The sequence below is a fragment of the Scleropages formosus genome, chromosome 4 (genome assembly GCF_900964775.1).
Source record: "Scleropages formosus chromosome 4, fSclFor1.1, whole genome shotgun sequence".
Taxonomy (NCBI): Eukaryota; Metazoa; Chordata; class Actinopteri; order Osteoglossiformes; family Osteoglossidae; genus Scleropages; species Scleropages formosus.
The window spans coordinates 18,930,696-18,953,690 of record NC_041809.1 but is presented as its reverse complement, the minus strand read 5'-3'; the positions used below and the strand labels follow the sequence as shown (position 1 = coordinate 18,953,690).

Sequence of the window (22,995 nt, the reverse complement as noted above, 5' to 3'; positions counted from 1 at the left end):
TCATCAGGCTCATTATGACATTAGAATGAATGAAGGCTCATTTCATGTTGAATTTTCTGCAAACACTTGCAAATAAGAAAAAAATAGCTTTAAGCAAGGAATGAAATTAAGTGTAACTAAAGCTCTGGATTCCTACTCGGGTTCCTAGTAAATCGCAATATCCCATAATACCTGTCAGAATGTCTTGGCAGAGCATTAAATGCAAATGACACCAAAACGAAGATGCACAACCACTGGACAGTAAGTGGCATTTTTCAGTTTCTGTCTTCATGGGTAAACTGCTGAATAATATAGTGGAAAAATATATGGCATTAAATAAAAGGTTTATTTATTTACAGTACATTGCATATGGATGCCAATGGTCTGAGCACTGCTATCCATTCATTCTTTTGCACTTCAACAATAACAAGAGGGGAAAGAAGAGAAGAATCTAAACTATTAGTCAAATAAAGCATTTAATGAAGAGCAGTTAAGAGGAAGTGACATTCTCAGAAAGCTCCGTTAAGGTGCCCGTCGATTTCTGTCCTCACGTGGCGCACGGGTACTGTCTTGTACACTGAAAGGGCACCTCTTCAAGTTTTCCTGAAAGGCACTGAGACTCGGGTCAGATGGACGTGACTGAAAGGAAGACAGGCTGCCCTGAGGTATTGTGGGAAATGTAGCGGAGCATCGCCAGCGGTGTTGGTCCGGAAGGAGTTCGACCGAAGGCCGTCACCGGCGGGCGTGCACATTGTGGATGCTCGCTCCAGCCAGCAGCTCCGTCCCTCTCCCGTCCCGCTGGCGATGACCCCAAGTGTCCAGCGTCGTGTTTGCAGCCGGCCTCCCAAGCGCTGGCCTGGAGGCGCGAAACTGCGCCTCCATCTCTTCCATCCAGGCAGCGCTCCACTCCCACACCGGGAGCGGCTCCAGTTCCCCGAAACAGTCGGTGGGTGGAAACAGGGCGCTCAGGGGCGAGGCGGGGGGAGAGAAGTCTGTGCATCACAAAAGTACCAGGAAAGGAGTCTGTTACTTATAACAACATTTTAAAGCACGTCGCCTTTGAATAATGCATGAGCCGACGATCATGTTCTTTGTGTTGCTCTGTCTCTTGTCAGCTCACTTCTGCAACACTACTTCTTTAATCCTTTCGCCGTTTAAATGCAACTGGCGGAGACAGCTTGTGCCCGAGTCCTCCGGCACCTTCTAAACTCTTGCATCCGAGCGTTTTTTTTTTTTTAAGGCCTTCGGATATTTGCACCCGAAGTCGATGCAGGAACAACCCTAAGTATTTAGGGAACGGCTTTTTTTTTTTTTGGTTTTCACTACCAGATTTTACGGGGGCTGTTTTCATCAGGCGAGGACAAAGATGCAAAATGGAGCCACGTCCCCTCGCCGGGCGCGGGGGGTGCTGCCGCTCAAGAGCCGTGATTGATTAATGCTCACGGGGCGGCGGGGCAGTTCAATCTGCTGAGAACCGCTGAGTGATGCTGCAGCCCACGCCCCCTGTCCGTCAGCGTGACAATGCGCCAGAAGACCGCCGGTGACCTCAATCAGACTGCCCTCCTCCTCTGCTCGCTCCCAGGGACCTCATGGGCACCCGAGCCATGCGCAGCGGGACACCCTGCGCTGACGCGCCATCAAACCCAATTAAAGAGGCCTGGAGGAGCGTGCGGCCTCAGATGGTCACACGCAAGATGGCGTCGCCCGTTTCTTTTGGAGACCTTACCCTTTCATCTGTAGCGACACAGTTGCGGGGAAGAAATTTGTTTGAAACTCTTTCGACCCACCCCGTGTTCATAAGACAGCATAAGGGTCGACAGGCGCCCTCGACAGCCAGACCTGTCACCAGAAGCCGTCTGAGTTCGCCTTAGATGAAAGCTTTCCAGATGGAACGTGGTCACCAAAAGCAAACGCGCTTGGTTAAGGCACGAAGGGAGGCCGGCTGCAAACGGAGTAAAAAGGGGGGGTGGGTTGTGGTGAACGCCTAGTGTCACGGAGAGCCAAAACACTAAAGTGTGCCGCCGCGGAAATCCACTGCCCTGATGGGTTAAAAAAAAAAAAAAAAAAAAAAAAAAACAAACAAACAGTCTGCAGACAATCTCATCAGAGGATTTCAGACCGCGGTTTCATACGGTGACCAAGGAGGCAGAACATAAGACCAACACGTCAGCAGAGCTGTCAGAATGAGAGAGTACAACGTGCCACGCTGAGCTAAAGAATGTCCGTCTTTATCCTGCACAGAAAGAAACGCTTTGGAGCTTCCGTTCTTCGCTGGCACTGACTGACAGCTCTGTGCACCACATCTGATCACTGTATGAATCCTGAACTAAAACGGATGAAACAAAGCTTCTTCAGGCACCACGGAATATTTAAAACATCCTTGAAGTATGTAGCACAAGTGGCAACATAAGAGATGTCAATAAAATATGTTAATAAATATAAAACGAAAGGCAAAGATGAAGGAAAACACTAGAGATTATAAAGCGAACTTCAGATTTTTATTTTAAATGATTTTTACATTATTAATACCACGATAAAGTATATGGCGATTATTGACGCCGTCGCAGCGGCACAGTTTTTGATCATTGTGTGCCATCTAGTGTCTGTGACATGAGCTGAGCGCACGAGGGACTCCGGGGCCCAGCAACCATCTGCAAGCAGAAGCACTGACAGCCCCAGCCTATTGTATCAATATGCACCGAAAAGTGCTGCTTACAGCAAAAACACGTACAGTGCGACTACTTTTCCCATAAAAAATAATGGAAAACTTTGTTAATGTGGACCGATCTGACATCATTTAAAGTTTGCAGACCTATTCAGCTTTTTGCTGGCTTGCTGGGACAGCGGTATATTCTGTCTGGTCAGCTTTTAAAGACACTCTAGGTCCTCGACTCACAAACAACTGGGACCAGAAGTCTGTAACCCGATGTGCTTGAAAATCCAAACACTACACCGCAATCAATAAATGCGTAATACTGCAGATTTCTCTTAACCTATTCATGGGTTAGGTTCTGTGAAAACCTCAGCTAGAGCTGTAATCAACAGAAAAGATTTTTATTTATTTATTCCATTTTCATTAAGCGCTCGTCTAAGACAAGGTCGCAGTGCTCTGGAGCGCATCCTGGAAACGCACGGCACGAGGCAGGAAACACCAAGGGCAAAACGCCAGTCCGCCGCACAACTTCTATTTTATTGTCTTGTATAAACTTGAAAAAACATGCAAGATTTGTCAGCATGTGTCTACTTTCAATTTGCAATAATAGAGATGTCAATTTGTTTAATGTATCCAGGTATAGCTATAATAAATTAAAAATTGTGCTGTATGCCTTTTAGTATCAAGCAGCATTAAAATTAAAACTAATCTAAAATGACTGAGATTTTTCTTAAAAACATCTCTACAAATTCATACTTAATTCTGGTCACTGACTGATTCATTCCATTAAAATATTCGAAATTTATCATGTTGTCATTGATCACCGGCACTCACAAACACGAGACACAAGCTGTCAACGCTGCGCAAGTGAGTTGAATTAGTCAGGTCCCACACTCCTATTTCGTGTGGATGTGTGTCACTGCCAGCTAATGCCTGGATGTGGAAATAGAGGTGATGTAAAAACAGAAAATACTCAAATATATATATAAATATAAGGAAAAATGTTTGTATCTTAGGGGCGCGGTGGCGCAGTGGGTTGGACCGCAGTCCTGCTCTCCGGTGGGTCTGGGGTTCGAGTCCCGCTTGGGGTGCCCTGTGGCGGACTGGCGTCCCGTCCTGGGTGTGTCCCCTCCCCCTCCGGCCTTCCGCCCTGTGTTACCGGGTTGGCTCCGGTTCCCTGTGACCCCGTCTGGGACAAGCGGTTCTGAAAATGTGTGTGTGTGTGTGTGTTTGTATCTTCAAAAATTCTTAACTTGAACATTGAACAAACCGCTTCTGTTCCCGCCCTTGCCATGGAAACCACGAGTGTGGTCGACATGAGTTGGGTTCGACTTGATGTCACGTCCATTCATCCCTCATATCTTATTACTACAGTATTTTATGACCTTCTGTACTTTTTGCTCAAGTAACAGTTCCAGTATTTGGGCATTAAATAAATAGTTCCTTTATTTTTTTTTAGGATGCTGTACCTACATTATGGTACCACAGTAACTATAACGCAGTTGTAACAGAAGGCAACGACCAACGCCTCATTGCTGTATAAAACACCGACAGTACCATACTCTAAAGATATGTACCACTGCAGTATTTTCACCGAAGCCATTTATCATTCAAAATATTTCATTTACAGCCTTTATTCATTCTAAAAGTGAATAATTTTAAAACAAAATACGAACACATTTGTATTTTTTTCGCAACAATCAACTTCCGGTTCTCTTATTAAGTCAAAAGGCTTTGCTGTCCAAGACAGTGAGCATCCCTCTGTGCGTCTACCGCCGGTGACCCCGCTTGGGTTAAGTGTCTTTGAGTGAGACACGGACACAGGTATAGCGGAAACTATATGAGGTCACTTTAATTAATGTGTTTTGACATAGGTTTCCCAAATAGTAGCACATTTATAGCACTTGGAATTCAAGGATTAATGGCTTGTGTAAGATGAGGTGCTCACAGAGCAATGTGTTCACAGAACAGAGAGGGTACTACGACTCCGGGTAACTCGTACCTGAACAGCTGGCTCCGCTCACTGACTCCGCAGAAACGGCCAAGACGCGAGCGAAGCTGGCGTCATTCATGAAGGAGCCGTCGGAGGAGCTGATGATGCTGGCACGGGCGCTGGGTACATTGCTGTCCGTCACGGAACCCCACGTGTTCCAGAGGGAGCCTTCCCACTCGCTGCAGCAGGATGAGGGCGTGCTCCTCAGGGCAGCCGTGCCCGGGCCCTGCCGCTGCACTCGGCCCGTGTCCTCGCTCACGTCCGCTGCTTCTGGGTCCGAGCGCCGTGGCCCACAGATGTACCCAAAGGTGGGTGTTGGAGAAAAGGGGCGTGGCAGAGGAACAGGGGTCCCGGCCAGAGCGCTGAAAGTAGGGGACAAAAGAGGCTGATTAATAATAGGCTTGTACAAAAAATGGAAAGGAAAACATTTTTGACAGCAGATGTTTGCATTATTTTTCTTATTATTTTTACTGGCAGCTCTTGAAGCTTGAAAAACTGCAACTTTACATTCTCCACCAAAACCACTGAGAAATCGACAGGAGGATTATGGGCTAATGATCTGTGAATATATGTAATAATATTTACTCAATATGGTATGGATGTTCCAATATGCATACAAAGGACTTAAGTAGCTAGGAAGGCCACTTAAAATGCTACACGAGTCAAATACCTACCTGCGCCTTTCCACCTTAGGGCTCGGCTCCAGGTATTGCGCCACTTCCTGGGAGGTGAGGGCCGTGTCCTGGTCTTCTTCCACCGACAGGCAGAAGGATGCTGTGGAAAGGCGGCTGTAGGGTTGGCTAGAGTAGGAAGCGCAGTCTGAAGCGGAACCCGGGGTTGGGCCAGGGGCAGGTCTGGGAGCAGGACACACGGACAGCAGCGAGCCGCCGTCCAGCGTGAGCTTGGTGGAGCGGCTGGACCTAGGAGGGGAAGAGGTCTTCTCTGATCCCTTACGACACCGAAGTCTCGGGACCGCAGAACCGAAGCGCGTGCAGCACCCTGCTGTCTCCCAGATCTTATCGCATGGGGCTGGCAGGCGGCCGTTCCACACTCTGCTTCTCTAAATCGGACCATGAGGCTGGCTGACTTCCTTCAGCCGCCCACTGGCCTCACTTCCCACAAATCCCTCCTCCTCCTGGCCCTCTAATGAACCATGTGGGCAATTTTTTGACAGCTTCCATGTCTATTATTGTAAACCCCTGGGCCCGGGTGGTTTCCTGAGCCTTACTGCTTCTGCTCAGATCCCAAAGTCAGCGGTCACAGAGATTCCTCTAGGGCCATTACTGGAGAGATGGAACACTTGTAATTGCCTGTGGTTATTGGATAAAAACACTGTGGTTTTTATGTAGCTGACAGCTGCCTAAACTTATTCTATGGTCAGAATACAGATATAGACAGAGTCTGGCAGGCAGCCATTGCACCTCTGGTCTAGCCCAACCAAATGAGGCCAGCGAGGGGCACTCACCCCTCATCAGAGCTCAGGCTGTGGGTGTCCTCCGGTGGGACTGGGGGCGGCGGCAGCATGTCAATCAAGTGCAACGAGGCGGAGTAGTGTAGGATCCTAGGGGAGCCGTGCAGCTTGGGAACTTCTGAGGGCCTCCCTGTGCAAGAAGAGTAGGAAGCAGGAGAGCGTGGAGGTAAGCTGTAATTAGGGGTATTGGGTTTGCAGCGGAAATGCTGCCAGATCAAGTCTCAGGAGTGGAAATGCTACTTTGTACAACACTCAGTCCCTGGTCACTCCATAGCAAGCAAAGGCCTGTAGCACCTGTTACCTGGTGGGTGGTGGCCAAGCCTGTGTAGATGGTTTATGGGCATGTTTCTTACTGCCATTGCCTGCTGATGTGTGGACACCAGGGGGACACTGCTGACGGCATGGAGCTCTACAAGGAATGATAGGGGACCCCTCTAGTGTTACAGGGGCACGAACTGAGCTAACAGAAGCGTCACAGACCAGTCAGACGTCTTGTTTCGCATTCCAGTGGGCACCGCACCTCGTTTCTGGCTCTTCTCCAGTGATTCCTTGAGCACACCCATTTTTGGCTGGGCAGGGAGAGCCTGCTTCCACGACAACTTCTGGCCGTCTCGCATGACAGCGGTCTTAAGAACGGGCTGTGAGAGTTGCGCCGTGTCGGGAGCCTGTGGGACGTGGTGGGGTACTTTGGGACGCCGGGCAGGGCTGTTGAATGTCTTCAGCCCATTGCCACCTAGGTCCACATAGAAGGTCCCATAAACCCCGCAGCTGTCAGGCACAATTGGGACAGGTGTTTCCAACGGGACTGGATCTTTCTTCTCTGACACCAGAAGTGCTGGGTTCAAGGGAAAGGAAAGGGAAACCAGTTACTGATCCAAATGGATCCTGGTACTCCAGGATGGTGTTTCAGATGGAGTCTGTGGATTGTTACTCACTAGATCTCTTGAAGTCCAGGCTCTCCTTACTCTGTGCCCACAAGCTGCGGTACTGTTCATTGCACTGCACCGACCTCCAGGCCCCAGACATCCAAGGAGAGTCAGGGCTAGCCATCCTGCAGGGGTGTGCTCACAGTGTCACACATCTCACCCAGCCCAAACTGGGGCACACAATCTTTCTCAACGTGCCGCATCACCACGAGCCAAAACTCCACATGCATCCGACCACTGAAGTCAACACTTTAGTACAGCAATCACAGGGAGTTTCTCAAGCCTAACTTACACTAGGCTTTATTTGTTCTATGAAACGTGATGGTACACAATATGATAACTTACCTGTGTTTTATGATGAGATCATCACTGGCCAGTCGGTACAAACCTGTGAACAGAAGCGTAAGCACAGTTTAAGAACATAGCGTGCAGGAGTCTTGCGGCCCATGAAGAGACCAACGGGCATTCAAGAATATCTGCTGTAAAACTAAAGATTTAAGTAAGTATAAGTGCATGTTACCAAAATGGAAATGCACATGGAATGGTTAGGAGCTACACAGTGACAGACAGCACCTGCTGCCTTGCGGTGTCGGGGCCTGAGGCGGGAGGCTTTGGTGCGGCGCCGGTACAGGCAGACTGCCATCACCATGAGGATGCACCAGAGCAGGGCGCCGACACTACCGATGAACACAGGGTCTCGCAGTATTGCCAGGACCTGCACCAGGCTGCTGGAGTCATTCCGGGAAGGGGCTATGGCCTGCTGTGGTTCTGGAGGGAGAGGAGCAGAAAGAGCAAAGGTTACCGCAGACACCAATTTTTGCACAAAAATCTATGCTTCTGTTGACAGCGCAGCCCAAGTACATCAACTGTGGTATATCAGCTTCAGGATGTATCTCAAGATTCATTTTGCTGCATTCTTCTCTTAGCAAAGACTCATTCATAGGCTTCTTGCTGAGAGGCCAGAAGAACCTAAGCACCAGTGGGACTGACCTATGGCCAACCGATAGGGGGCACTACGCACGCCAACCCCAGCTCCATTGACAGCAGCCACTCTGAACGAGTAGCGCTTCCCCGGCTCAAGGTTGGTGACCTCCAGGCTGTGGGTGGCGCTGTTCACGGTCCAGTTGAGGGACTGCTGGCTCTCTGGCTGCACACACCACACCTGAGGGAACAGGATTCCAAGAACAGGACTGTGACAAAGATGCCAACAGTGGTAACGCTCTCAGTCGGGTACAGTGAGAAAATGCTCTTTTGAAGCTACTCTCAGCGGGAATCAGAGTATTACCTGGTAACCCTGAATGATCCCATTATGAGCTTCATGGGGCGGTGGCTCCCAGCTCACATGCACTGTGTTGTTCCTCTCCACGGCCATCGTCACGGCAATGTCACCCGGGGCGGCACTGGGCACTGAAGGAAACCATGGTCCATTTGTGTTTCACAAACCATTAACAAATTGAGCTGAATTTGGACTACAGAACACAGAAATCTTTTCCATTTTTTCTCCCACTAACTACATGGCATGGTTGCGGTGGTCTTGAAAGTCCAGGGTCTGAAGAAGGGTACACCTTGCACACGACACCATGTCATTACAGAACAGCCACACACACACACACAGTCACTGACTCGCACATGCTAGGGGCAGTTTGCAGTCACCAATCCACCTGAAATGCATTTTTGGATTTTAGGAGGAAACCAGAGCACCTGGAGAAAATCCATGAGAACATGGGAAGAAAATGAAAACTCCACAAAGGCCGTGCAGGGATCCAACCCACATCTGGACACACACTGTAAAGCCACACTAAAGCACGGATACACACCCGTCTTTTACTTAGAACTTCCAAGAGAGTCATTCATTTTCGAGTCCTTGGCAGTTGTTAATAGGAGCAGTGACCAGTAAAAAGCCGATTAAGAGGCTAATTGCTGCGGTCCGATACACTGATGACAGCTCAGTGCAAGCGACCTTGGGAAACCCACCTAGCTCTGGAACTCGCAAGTGCCGGGTGTTGCTCTCACGGCCGTACAGTCCACCGCCATAGGGTCGAACTTTGAATTCATACTTGTACCCCCTCTTCAGGGGGCCGATTTCTGCTTGGGGCAGGGCTACCTTCTCTGCTGACCAGTCGGAGCTGGCAGGCAGGAGGGAGCGATACAGCACCTCAAACCCATCCAAATAGTGCAGCTGTGGCAAGGGCTGCAGCTGAACACACGGAGAGAGGGGAACCATGGGAAAGCAAGCTGAGTGAAAACATTTGAATTAATGTAATGTATGCATGCTGCCCTCCACAGGGCCTTATTAGTGCAGCCTGCAGTAAACGTGGCAACACCAAGCGGCAAGTCAGATGTCAAAGTGCATCCGTACCCTCCACTGCAGCTGCACCATGTTGGAAGCAGAAAGTAACGTGTTCACCGCCTCCAGGTCCACACGCAGCGCCGATAGCTCCCTGTGCAGGTCCCTCTGGCTGGGGCTCACGGCCTCTGCAGGATGACCCCCGATAGGAGCACATCATCAGTAAAGACACTCACAGCTGGCACTGATCCAACACTGGCGAGGGGCCACGGCAGTGGGTCGCTCACCTTGCACAGTCAGGGAGGCGCTGGCTGTGGACACACCCACCTCGTTGGTAGCAGTGCAGGTGTACCGTCCGGCGTCCTGGGCCGTCACATAGTGGACCTGAAGGCTGTGATCTGGATTCACGATGTACCTGAGCGTGCAGCATCCCAATATAGCGCAGTCAACCATCAAATTAAGGTTCTCCTGCACAGCCAATAATGCTTGTGCATTTTTCCTTTTACTGTTATGGGAAAATGACAATAATGAGAGAGTAGGGAGAGAAATTTTAAATCGAAAGGGGACAGATCAAGACCAAAAGTGGGATGTACTGAAATACACCCCAGCAGAGTACGGATAAATAACGAGGAAAAAATGGTGTAAAGATAAACAACCAGTTGTTGAAGGTGACATGTTATTAACCCTTTTATCATTTATATTCATTTATTTGGCAAACATTTTTCTCCAAAGTGACATACAACAGTAGACTGCTGACAACTAGCTTCCCATGTACACACTGGGGGAGAGGAGGGTAAGTACCTCACTCGGAGGGACTAGAGCATCGTGGGGATTTGAATCTGGGTCCTTTGAATCAAACAGCAGCAGCTCAAATCACTGCACTACCTGCAACTCAATCTAAAGGAAACTGCCTTCAAGAACAAACAAGACTAGCTACTGACTCACGCTTACAAAAGCACACTTGGTTTGTCATCACAAATTTTCCGGTACATGCTTCCTGGGGAGCTGCCTACAGAAATGAGACTCAAATAAATAGCAGCTTTACATTTATTCATTTAGCTGATGCTTTTATCCAAAGCACCTTACACTGTTAAGCTACTTACAATTATTTACCCATTTAAAATGCTGGGTAATTTTATTTGAGCAATTTAAGGTAAGTACCTTTCTCAAGACTACTATAGCCAGAGGTGGAAATGTAACCTGGGCCCTTTGGCCCAAAGGCAGTAGCTCTAACTATTACGCTACCAGCTGGGGCTTACTCTATGACACTGGGGCCAAAACTGAAAACTGACAGGCATTTAGTTGTGGACCCCTCCTCAGCGGGAGAAGCAAAAAGCTAGAGATGTAGGAAGGCCTCTGTGTGCTGATCCTTTGACAGTCTTCCACGTTGGGACCAGCCTGTTTAACTTGATATGGGTACCACAGGAGGCAAATGGGGACTTGGGACACTGCTTCAGTCATTTATACACGTGTGTATTTTTACGGTGCAGTAAGTAATGCAGAATGGAACTTGAACCAGAAACCTACAACTCCATGTCCTTGGAAGCTATTATTACTAAGCCATTATTTAACATCCTTTGTCTGCTGTTACTTACATTTTCAAGTTTGTACACTAAGCTCATTTCATTTGCTCATTTGTAAGTTGACGTTATTCATGCCGCGGCAATTCAGGGTAAGTCTTTCCACTGGAAAGCGATGGCTATAGTAGCTGCTATGCTACCTGAGCTATTTCTGACTGCAGGACCTACTAAAAGGTGAAGCAGGGTATTAGTAATGTGAACATACCAGGATGTGTCAGAACAATAGAACCGACCATGAGAAGCAATCACTCAATAAGGTGAACAAACAGCAGCATGCAGGGAATTGCTGTGTGATTCTCACCTCCCGTTGGGCAGAGAGCCTTGATCCCGACTCCACTGCACCGCAGGCATGGGGTCCCCAAGTGCCTCACAGTGGAACTGCGCCGTGTCCCCGATATTCACTGTCACATCCTGGGGCTTCCGAAGAAACACCGGCTTGTCTGTGGGAGGGGTGTAGGGGGAGCAGGTGGAGCTACAGAGGTGAGTTTTCCAGGGAAACAATGGCGCAAACATTTACATTTTACATTTATTCGTTAGCAGACACTTTTCTCCAAAGCGACGTACATCTCACAGAAAATGCAATGTGTACATTAGCAGAGAGACTTAGATGCAGACGCGTGATTCTTAAGTACAGTTAGTTTCTTTCCACTATAAGTACATCACACGAGTAGCTACATAAAAGTTTATTCAAATACTTATGCTTCCTAACCACATTTCTAATTTTTTTATAATTAAACATTTACATTACACGAGTAGCTGTGTAAAAGTTTATCTGTTGTTCAGGTTATGATCTCAAGGTTATAGAGCATGAACATTTACACATTACATGAACTTAAGAGATCATGGGAGAAGTGAGTCCAAAAGAAGTGAGTTTAGAGACCCCTTTTAAATGTAGACAGGGATTCAGCAGTTCTAAGTGAAAGGGGGAGGTCATTCCACCACATCAGGGCCAGAACCATGAACCAGGATGGCAGAGGTGGAGGAGCATAGCAGTCTGGTTGGGGTGTAGCGAGTGATCAGGTCTTGTAGATATCCGGGACCAGATTCACTTAAATGCTTTTGTAGGCCGTACCCAGAGTCTTGAATTTAATCCAGCTATAGGAAGCAAACAGGAAACAAGCCACCTGAATGCAGGGATATCTTACCTAAAACAGAAAGCCTGGCCCCTCTGCTTTCTCTCATCCCCATGTTGTTGGACGCCACACAGACATACACTCCCGAGTCATTCTTCTGGGCCGGAGCAATGACCAGCTTCCCCTTGTACACCTGAATGCAGTGAGAGACAATATTCACTGCAGTACAACAGCGCCCCCTATGGGAAGTCAAAAGCAAATTGTTTTGGGAAATTCGCCAGTTTGGGAAATTGTCATCCCCTAAATCTTAGCGTTCACACTCACTGAAAATCGTAGTGGGTATTGTTAGTGAATTCTTTTACAATAACTTCACTCAATAAACTCAAGGTTTGAGAAAGACGGAAGAAAACAGAGACAATGTGTCAATCAGCTGTTTTAGTTTTCTTTGCATTATATTCCATGTTCTGTAGCTAAGACATCCATGCGTACAGTGTAGTGCTCATCTGTGCTGTTGAGTAGGATGCCGTCCTTCTTCCAGGTGATGTTGGGCTCAGGGTAACCGACAGGTGGGGTGCAGTTCATGATAGCTACCTCCCCCATTGCCACTTCTATGTTGGAGGGGTGGGTTTGAAACTCATCCCGCAGAACTAGAATACATAGTCACAGTTAGTGAACTCCAGCAGTCCCAAACTCCACAACCTCTACTCCATACATATAAGGTGCCCAACATTTCTGCATCCTTAATCACACACACACACACACATTTTCAGAACCGCTCGTCCCATACAGGGTCACGGGGAACCGGAGCCTACCCGGCAACACAGGGCGTAAGGCCAGAGGGGGAGGGGACACACCCAGGACGGGACGCCAGTCCGTCGCAAGGCACCCAAAGCGGGACTTGAACCCCAGACCCACCGGAAGGCAGGACTGTGGTCCAACCCACTGCGCCACAGCACCCCCCGAATCCATCCTTAATCAATGCTATGAATGTTCTGAACTATTTTACGAGCCCATTTACTCTCCGACTGGAGCATTGCCTTGTAGCCGACTAAATGATACTGGTCAATACAGAAATATTTCACTCCATCTACTGAAAGACCTTCTGCACACAGTTATATAACTGTAACACAGACAACATATACAGCAATAAAGAACAGAAGAACATTTTTTCCCAGCTGCAGCACAGAGCATGGGCAAGATGTTAGTCTTCATAATAATACCAACATCTGGACGGATAATATTGAAAAACGCAGAATGCGGCTATAAGGCTTATGCACTGATAAACCAGTTTGTTATGCTCTAACCTGTTGTGGTGCCTCTCGTCTCGAATGGCCTGTTTCAAATAAAAATCTACCACATCTCTCAATCTGCACGAATTACCACAAACAGCTCTGCAATCCTCCAGGCTGAGGCCACAGGCAGGACTTTGTTTGGGGTGTAAACAGGGCATGATGTGAGCAGTTAATTACTGACAAAAGTCGACATCTGATCACCCATAATCTCTCAGACAATCTTAATCCTTCCATGACTGTTCAAACATCCCCCTCCCCTGATGACCTTGGGTTCAGGTTTCAATTTGCTCATAATTGCTAATAAAATCAGATTTGAAGGACCGACTTGTTTATTTATTTTTGTGGAAACAAATTAGGAGTTAATAGATCAAAGGGGGGCGAACATGTGAGCACGGTGAGGTCCCGATTGAGCTGCATGGTTGAGTTACCTGCAATATGAAGGGAGGCATTGCGACTCGTGGCTTTGCCGACGCTGTTCCGGGCCACGCAAGTGTACGTGCCCTCATGTGAGGAGCCCCTCCTCCCAGGGACCACGCTGAGAAAGAAGAGGCTGCCCTCCGACAAGACTATGGGTCGTGACTGGCCCTCCAGCCTGTCTATGTCCAAGGGCAGCCCGTTGCGGTACCACTCAATGGTGGGCTCGGGGTGGCCTTCTGCCCGGCAGGACAACGTGGCCGGGCTGCCCACCTTCACTACCACGTCAGATGGGTGGTGAACAATCCGTGGGGGCACCTCCTCCAAACGCAACCTGGACCCTACGGCACAACAAGGGAGACAAAAGGCACATCACCACTGCAATATTCCATCTTGTTCACTTAGTAAAACTGAATTCGCAGATGTGTCACCGACCACGTGTAAAACAGCACAATACACTGGAATGAACCAGTGACACCTGGCACTGTACCAGCATCCTTGGTAACGGAACTAAATATATCTGAAAGATCTCTGCTGTCACTCTTTACTGAATTTGGAGAAAATCCCAGTTTCTCCCCACACACAATGCATATTGCTATCAGTTCCACAGCAAGAGAGTTTATGTATAAATGACTTCCATCGCAGCAAAACAAAACTAGCCATATTCTCTGACAGGTAATTCAGCAGATCAAAGTTACATGTCCAGCAATCCCCTCTGTTTTGACACTGAAATCATGTACAAATCAAAACTGCACACTGGCACGCCCAACTGGCATTATACATCTCTCTGCCTTCATATTATGTCCATGTGTAACGATTCACCGCCGCCACTGAGAGTGTCCACACATTGAAGGTGTGACAGTGATGTGTGTCTGCTGCATATTTCCTTGCTTGTAACACAAGGGAAGCCATGCCCCACTCCCAAAACCAACAGGATGCATTCATTGTATATGGAGGAGAGCACAAGAAAGTGATCGTGAGGGTAAAAAAAAGACCCTAATGAAAGAGAGAAAAAAAAAAAAAAAAAAAAAACAGGGCAGGAGGACAAAAGGACCCAGTTTGTAGCGTCAAGCTTAACATTAACACACACTTCTTCTGTGTTACTTAGAGCAGCAGGAAGCTTTTTAATAGCGATCACTGATACACCAGCATGACGTCCGTCGGATGGGTACCGCCTTAACGGGCCTTACCTTCCTGCCACATTCACTTTGGCTTAAAAACTTCCCCTGTCTGAAAACACAAGGCAGGAGCTCCATTGAAACAAAAGCCAGTATAACAGTAGTTAAACTGAACTGACTGCACATGGCATGATAATTAAAGATCTGGGCTTTTGGCTATGAAGTTCAAATCCACAGAGGGCCAGCGCGATTGTCGCCCTATGAAATTATTTAACATGATTTGCTACAGCTTATAAACTGACAGGGGACAGCTGGTAGAGTAGTGGTAACAGTTTCTGCCTTTGGATCCAAAGGTCACAAGTCTGGTCTCAGGCTGTAGTACCCTTGAGCAGGGTACTTACCCTAAATAGCTCCAGTAAAATTACCCAGCTGTATAAATGGGTAAATAACTGTAGGTAGACTAACATTGTAAGTCGCTTTGGAGAAAAGCAATGAAGTGTTGTGCAGGTAATTGAGTACGAGTGCTTTGATTAGAAATTCTAATAAGAACGTCGGTCCTTTGGTTTTAACTTTCTACTGGAGTGGATGCAGGAAAACTCCTGCGAGATAACTGTCCTTCGAGGAGGCGTTAAAAATGAACAGGAAGATGCTGGCTCTCCCACCCCGCGAGGGACAAAGACGTCTTCAGCCAAACAGGATCAGATACAGGGAGGAAATCCTGTCACCTGGACACGGACGAATGGCAGGCACCGCGGCTAAAAGTGGAGCTTCGACAATGTACACATTGTTTGTCGGTGCCAAAACATGCCAATCACGTGCGCAGTCACAGTGTCTCCGAAACAATGATTCGCAGTCGGTAAGTCCTGAGCACTGCAACCCCAATGTCCTATTGTGCACGAGTCAAAAGCTGTGCTGAGAATAAAATCGCCTTCTCTTTACACCCTTCATTTATTCTCCAACCTTTTAGGGCAGATATGTTACAGACGTCCCGGACCTGTTCCAGGTGTCTCGCAGCAAAACAATCGTACATAAGTGGGAAAAGCAGGGGAAACAATGCAGATGTTTGGAATGTGATAAAGGTCACATTCTTGGCATTGTTTAGTGAAATAAAAAAAGATTTCTATTGTCCTTCTGAAGGACAATTTCCTCAGCAGTGAGAACAAAACAGTTTAACACAAAACGTAGCCACTTCATCCTGTGACACAGTTGAAACAACCATGTAAAATGTTCAAGAAGTAAAATCAAATAAAGAATTGGGTAGTGCATTTATTAGCTTTTCTAACAAATAAATGTGACAATATGAAATGTGAAAGATATGACAGACACCATAAATGCGCAGGGGGATAATTTACACCTTAATTGACCTGAACTAGTGCTGGCACGTGGACACACCATGTGCAGCAGGTGGTGGTGTGTTTGGGGCTGTTGCATTGCAATGTGACAGTTCTTTTGTTCAGTTCTCCCACTTCTGTAATACCCTTGAGTACGGTACTTACCCTGAATTGCTATAGTAACAATACCCTGCTGTATAAACGGGTAAATTGTTGCGAACTTATCCACCATCATAAGATGCCACGTACACAGGGTCTCGGCTAAACGAATGTCCGAAAATAACAAAAATGACAAAAGCACTTCTAAGCAAAAAATTAAGTTCCACATTAAATTAATTGTTCTAAATTCATAATGAAAGCCATCAAGGAAAAAAAGGAAAGGAAAGCAAAACATTTTTTGTCTATTACAGGGTCATGTTTCGGTTGCAAAGCAGTGTATGTTTGTTCCTTTTTCCACAATACAAATGCAAGCACACTAATAGTTCCTCCAAACAAATTAGAAGAGGAAAAAGTGTTCTGTAAATTATGAGAATTATACCACTGCCTTTTCGAAATGGGAAAAAATCCATTAACTAAATAACAAATGTCAAAGGAACATTACATTATATACTATTTAGTCTGAAAGGAGTACTTTTTAACGCCCATTATAAATGTTTGAAACCAAAGAAAATGTCCCAGTCTCCAATCAGCCCAGGCCAGAAACAATAACAGGATACAAATAATTTCACGCACATTAGAAAAGCACTTTGGAAAAGGGAGAAAGTAATGATGAAATTCAGCAGTAAACAGAGACTTCAAATCACTGCTACAAGAAACCTCCCACAACAGTAATAGAGGGCCTGTAAAACAAAAAAGATGGTAAATCTATTAATAATTAATTTGTTTTCATTAACAAAAATAATGTATGAACAATAATAGTTTTTACAGTAATGCTGATTATTTAAAAAGTGAAAGATTACTGCAAGTCTTGACACTTTTTACACGAAATTGAAATTTTCCCACATACACATGACATACACGTGATAGAAATTATTTTCGCAACGACACGAAATTAAAAACTGCTCTTGGAATTAATGACATGAATTACAAAACTCCACAGAATCTTACCTTGAACTTGAAGATCCAGAAAAAGTCCAGCTAACACACAGAGGCGGGGAAGCAGCTTTGTGAACATGATGATGCGCGTGCAGTACAGGAGTGTGTCGGTGTGTTTGATCATACGGTGAGAACCACGCGGTTGCTCTGTCGCGCGCGCCCCTCTCAGTACCAACGCGCCTTCACGCGCCTTTACCACCGTTGCTTGGACTCCACTAAGTAGTCGATAGAATCCTCATACTTAATAAAACTGAACAAGAAGTTTTTCCTAAACTTTACTGCTCCAGCTGTCAACATGTATCTGTACAGGGGGTCAGTCGCGCGCTGGCTCGAGACACATTGCCACGTGACCGCCGCCCGGAGACACCCCCGCGCGCCCGGCTCTGCTCCTCAGATCACCTCCATTTTCATCCCCATGTAGCTACTGGAAGGTGTCCCACGCATATATATATATATAAAAAATTATGAAGCGTTTCTTAGCATTATGAGCGAACTTAAAAGCAGAGTTTGTACCATACACAACAATTTCTCCCGTCTTTTAACCAAAAACCCTTTTACATTTTTTTCCTTCAAAATCAAATAACTGTAAGAAAATGGCGCGAAAAATAAAGCTTTTTTATCTGTATTTTAAAAGTTAAAGGACCTAAATCGAGTTAATATAAGGAGAACAGCCAGAGTGGTGTTGAAGCACCCCGCTCCTTAGTTGGACAGTTATCGAGAAGAGAATAAGTGAAGCGAAGGGAACATGTTTAGAGCTGACAGGGAAAACAGGAAATTTTAGCTGTAGTCAGTGGCACAACAATGGGTGGAAATGCCTCAGTCTGCTGCTGGACTCAACGGCCCTTTTCCCCTTTTCACACGGAAGTCACATTGCTGTTCAAATCGTGACCCAGTCCCAGTGCCACTGCTCTTCGTAATAATAATAAAAATAAATTGTGGGAAAATAGAAAATATTAATAAATAGTAAATAAGACAGTGCAGTGTATTAATAAGTTTAAAAGCGAGCCACACTTACTTACAGTGCCAGATTTCCCTCTAGGCGCTATAGGCACAGGGGATAAGGCCTACAAAGTTTTTAGGCCCTATGATGGAGAAAAATGTGAGGAAAAAAAAACGGGAACAAATAAAGAAAAGCGATTGTGACACGTTTCAAATATATAATTCCAGAACCTCTTGGCACTTCCTAAGAAACTCTCTCTTTGGCTTCTCCTTCAAGTCTTTGGTTTAGTGTTTAAATAATTTAAAGTGCATCATGTCAGTCGATGTAATTTCTTTGACGCTGACCTGTCTTTTTGTACCTACAGACAACGAAATCAAACCCTTCATAATTAATATGAAAATCGGTGATATTCTGGTAAAGTTTTATGCAGTGTGATAAACGTCGGTGCATATCGTGAAGGAAACCAACTGTACTGAAGAGTGGCACATCTGCAGCTATGTCTTTTTCCTAAGGTAATGAACACATTGTATTTTCTAGGAGATGTACGTTGCTTTGGAGAAAAGCGCCTGCTAAATGAATAAATGTAAATATAAATTGGTCTTATTATGGAATTCGGTTCACTGGGCTGTTTTTCCTGTATTTCCATAAGAATTTTCCCACCAGCTTCTGCAGGCCAGCAGTGCATAGTCATCCGAGTCCTACCCCTTTTAAACACACGGCCTTGTGACGCATGGCGTGAGATGGTGACACACGACACACAGGAACACTGGGCTGATCTTAGGGAAGGAAAACAAGGCTGGAAGCTAATGGTTACTTATCCCAATTACACCAGCCTCTGTGTATACATGGCACGCAATGGCAGCGTGGAGACGGGTGGAGTCCCGTCGGCTAGTTCATCTTGTCTAAAAGGACACATAAATAAAGTGTTGTTTAGTGAACTGGCTATTGTGTGCGCGCAAAGAGGAGGCCCTGCTGATGGATGCCAATATTGATCCAACAACTCAGGCTGGACGGCTTCAGCGTCGGCTGGCTTTCAACGACCAACAAAAGGCATAGAGATGGTGAGAGGCAGGTCCCACTGACACGCAGTAGCGAGATGTGTGCGTATTCATTACAATTTAAAATCAGCTTCTTTCACGTCGCTCCACAAGGGTTGAAAGACATTTGGGAAGGAAGGGCAGGGAGAAAGTGCGCTGTGTGTGAAGGTTTAGATTAATGATGGCCATGCTGGCTTTTAAAACAAAATTTAAATTTTACAAAAAACTTTGTAAGGGTCATAAAAGGAGAAAGTGAAAATGCGCACAGCACCAGATAATTAAAACTAGAAACAGAGACACTGAATCTGTCAATATGGATAGATGAATCAGCAGTAGTCATAAATTATTTCTTACCCAAATTAAAGTTACTGGGTCAGACTTACAGTGTGAAATGTGAGCATATTGGTCTAGGGTTAGTTGTAGAGGAGAAGCATCCTCCTCCAGGTTGGATCCTTGAAACATCTGAAACTGGAGGCTTCAATCATGTGGGTTCAGGGTTCAGATGAACAGCCAAAGGTCAAAGGACATTGCAGGGCTCAGTAAATCCACAAGACTTCTATTGTTTAAGCACAGATTTAAATTCCTGCTTTAAAGATCTGACACTAGTTTAAGATCCTAAAGCAAACAACAGGGTAATTCCATATGAAAAGAAAAAGTGTAGAAACAAACATTAAAAAATGCAGAAATTTTATTTAACTCCATTAGCTCTTCAGATTGACCAAAATGTAAACACTGGATAAATTGTGGAAATTTATATTCGCTGCAGCCAAATGGCCAATACACTTGTCATTGCCCACCACTAGATGTATGAAATGAGCTACTATGTCGACTTAGTTTATTAAAATGTTTTTGTTTTCCTACTATAAAATAAAGTGAAATTAAATAAAGCAGATTAATCCAAAAATATCATTTGCGACATAATTGCGCAATCTCATATGCCACCACTTTCCACCACTTGTAAAATTGTATATCCTTAATTTTCTAACAGACGGATGAAGGAATTATTTTGAGATGTTCCAGGTACAGTAACCAAAATCAAAGCCCAAAGTCTGTATCAAAGTCCAGTCTAGGAGAGTCAATCTGATCCCTTAGAGAGCATGCGGGAAGAAATTATCTCTCACATTTGATTCACGCTGTTGATTTTATTCTTTCTGTTTCTCTTGAGTTTGTGATAGCATTTTGTGTTGCAGTAAATTTTATAACACAGCTAATGTATAAATATGACAATAAAGTAAGTGAAATACACTAGAATCCATGTATATTCCGTGAAAGACTTAGCCGTTTGTCAGCATCATTAACATCTGCAGGGCTTTCTGAAGAATCAGCTCATGCTCACCCATAATTGCAATGTCAGTTCAGATCGATGAAAACAAAGCAGCGTTTTCAGAATGTAATATTTCAAAGGTTTATAGGTTTCAGGATCCATTATGGAATTAACTGTTTCGCTTTTCAGTAAGACTGCACCACTGGCCTAGACATCCTTCAGAAAGTACATTATGCTCTCTAGCTGACTTCTAATGCCTGCACACGTAATCGACCATAGACAAAAGCAGGTGCGTTACTGAGACACCTTAATATGCCACATGTTCCCTGTGATGCCGCAAAAAACAGCTCCTCTAGGAACATCGGGCAGCATCAGGACCTCGAGGAACTCACCTCTCCTCCTGTGGGCCCTGTGCCTGGGTGGGAGGTGCTGCGTCGGTGTTGTGTGGGAAGTGCCCCGCCGGGGTGGGGCCGGCTGGCGCTCGGGCAGGCAGGTGCACTGGCACCGGCACCGGGGTGAGCCCTCGGGCCAAGCAGCAGCCCACCATGGCCACAGCAGCAACCAAACTCGGAGGTGCATGGTCAGAGGGTCTCCCGGGGGTCTTCTCCTAGGAGTCTCCTTCTGTGGGACACTGCACCTCAGCGGCGCTCTGGGCATCCCATCCCCACTGGGGACACTTTGAAGGCAGCGAGGAGAACTCAGCCACTTTCCTTGACAACTGCTGGACCTCCCTGCACTAAATTATTTGGAGATTGTTATAAGGAATGTTTTTTTTAATTCTCCCTCTCCTGCTTTTGTGCCCTCCTTCCCTCCCCTCTCTTTCGCTTCCTTTGCCACTCTCTCTCTCGCTCCCTCCTCTTTCTCCCACTCGCTTTCTTTCTTTTGGGAAAAGAAGTTGGGGGAAACAATGATTGAAAAACAAGTTTCAGGCACCATGCTGTGCGTGGAGCACGGGGAAGGGGACCAAGGGGTCCTGTCTCCTCCAACAACATCTGTGTCATTCATTCTGCACGGACCAGGGAGAGAAAACAAGGCCAGCTCAGGGCTGGGGGGCTGGGGGAGAAGAGGGGCCCGATTCTCCGGGGATCAGGTCCATTAATCAGCCGTCTACTCACCGACTGATCAAATCCCACACAGTGACAGCTTATACATGCCTGATATCTCAAGCATACCGAAACGCATCACCTCGAGCCCACAGTTCTGCCTGTTCAATTCGCTATGAGATCCTTATTGGCTGAGAGCACCTCGGACATAATGAGATCAGTTCCCCGATTTTTTCCCTCCATATACCGGCTCTTCTTCAGACAGCTAACTCGCTCTCTCTCAGAAGGACGTGAAAGCTTTAGAAAAACACGTGGTTTGAAATAAAACTGACCCCCTCTGATAGCTTTCACCACCTGCCTCGCCGAATGCCTTTGAGTCATGAGAGGAAGGCAAACAGTCGCAGCTGAAATGAAGGGATGAAAGTGTTGTGTGCTGAGATTACTGGCAAACAAACGGCAGCTTTTTCGTTCATCAAGGCAGAGGGGGCTCAACTGAAGTGGAGACATTTACGATTATAATTACTCTCAGAGTAAGAGTCAGACAATGACTTATAATTATTAGAGCCTGCGGGGAAACACATCACTTGTTGAATAAGAGGTTAAAAGGGAGGGAAAAAGTGCACAAAGGGTTTCTTCTTCCTCATCTCCATCAGCGTGCCCCCCCCCAACCCAGCCTCATAGGCTCATGTCACCCTGGGTCTCATCGCCAGCAGGAATTTGTCTGCTGGCCCCCAGTATGTGCCCCATACATCATCTTGGCTCAGCAATCAGGGCCCAACAAAAGTTAGAAAACACCATGTCTTGTACTTTCAGGGCCGACATCTTGCTGCTGTGTCCGAGAGGCCCAAGAGGTATTGATGTTGGGGAGTACCATGCTGGGCTTACATACACAAACCTAACGCTGGTTTCGTCCCAGCTACATCTCGACTAATTTTAACTTTGTCCTTCTCACCCGAGGGTCGCCAAAGTTAATGCCCTGGGGAGGAGACAATGGGTATCGTAGCACTCAGAGCAGCAGAGACTGCGGTGGTCCCATCATTTCTCATTCAGCCTGCTCACCAACATCTTACTCTGGGAATGCTGTTGTCACCCATAAAATCGTCTTAAATCTGATGGCTTACTCAACCGATTTCCAGTTCTATAACAGGGCACCGTTTGTAGACATGAACTTAAAATAGACCTTCTAATCTGCATTTGGAAAGCATATTTTAGAGCTGAAGACCAGATCAAAAAAAGTCATTTAGATTCATTCTTAGATGTTCCCCCATAATTAAAATATATCCTGGAATGGAAAATAGCAAGCCTTGTGATAGACTGGTATCTTGTACCTCATGCCCCGTGTTTCCCGGATAGGCTCTGGACCACTGGGACCCTGTAGTCACTAGGATTATGACCATTGTGCAGTCACTGATTTTAACTAAAGAAATACCCTAAAGAGCCAGCAGGTGGCGTAGAGGTTAAAACTGCCACTTTGCATCCAGGTTAGAATCTTACCTCCT

At 46.3% G+C, this 22,995-nt stretch overlaps 1 protein-coding gene across 1 annotated transcript; it reads right to left on the bottom strand.

The window, feature by feature from the left end:
- Positions 1 to 271: 271 nt before the first annotated feature.
- On the bottom strand, positions 272 to 17,614 carry robo4 (roundabout, axon guidance receptor, homolog 4 (Drosophila)). Its single transcript, XM_018755029.2, has 19 exons — positions 17,225 to 17,614; positions 13,683 to 14,009; positions 12,452 to 12,609; positions 12,035 to 12,155; positions 11,191 to 11,329; positions 9,597 to 9,724; positions 9,382 to 9,497; positions 8,997 to 9,219; positions 8,308 to 8,429; positions 8,013 to 8,184; positions 7,596 to 7,790; positions 7,368 to 7,410; positions 7,032 to 7,147; positions 6,617 to 6,931; positions 6,398 to 6,505; positions 6,091 to 6,226; positions 5,300 to 5,545; positions 4,635 to 4,987; positions 272 to 971 (listed from the first exon to the last, which is right to left on the bottom strand). Exons 1-19 carry the CDS (start codon positions 17,334 to 17,336, stop codon positions 712 to 714), a joined length of 3,390 nt encoding a protein of 1,129 aa, XP_018610545.2. The 5' UTR covers positions 17,337 to 17,614; the 3' UTR covers positions 272 to 711.
- Positions 17,615 to 22,995: the final 5,381 nt, after the last annotated feature.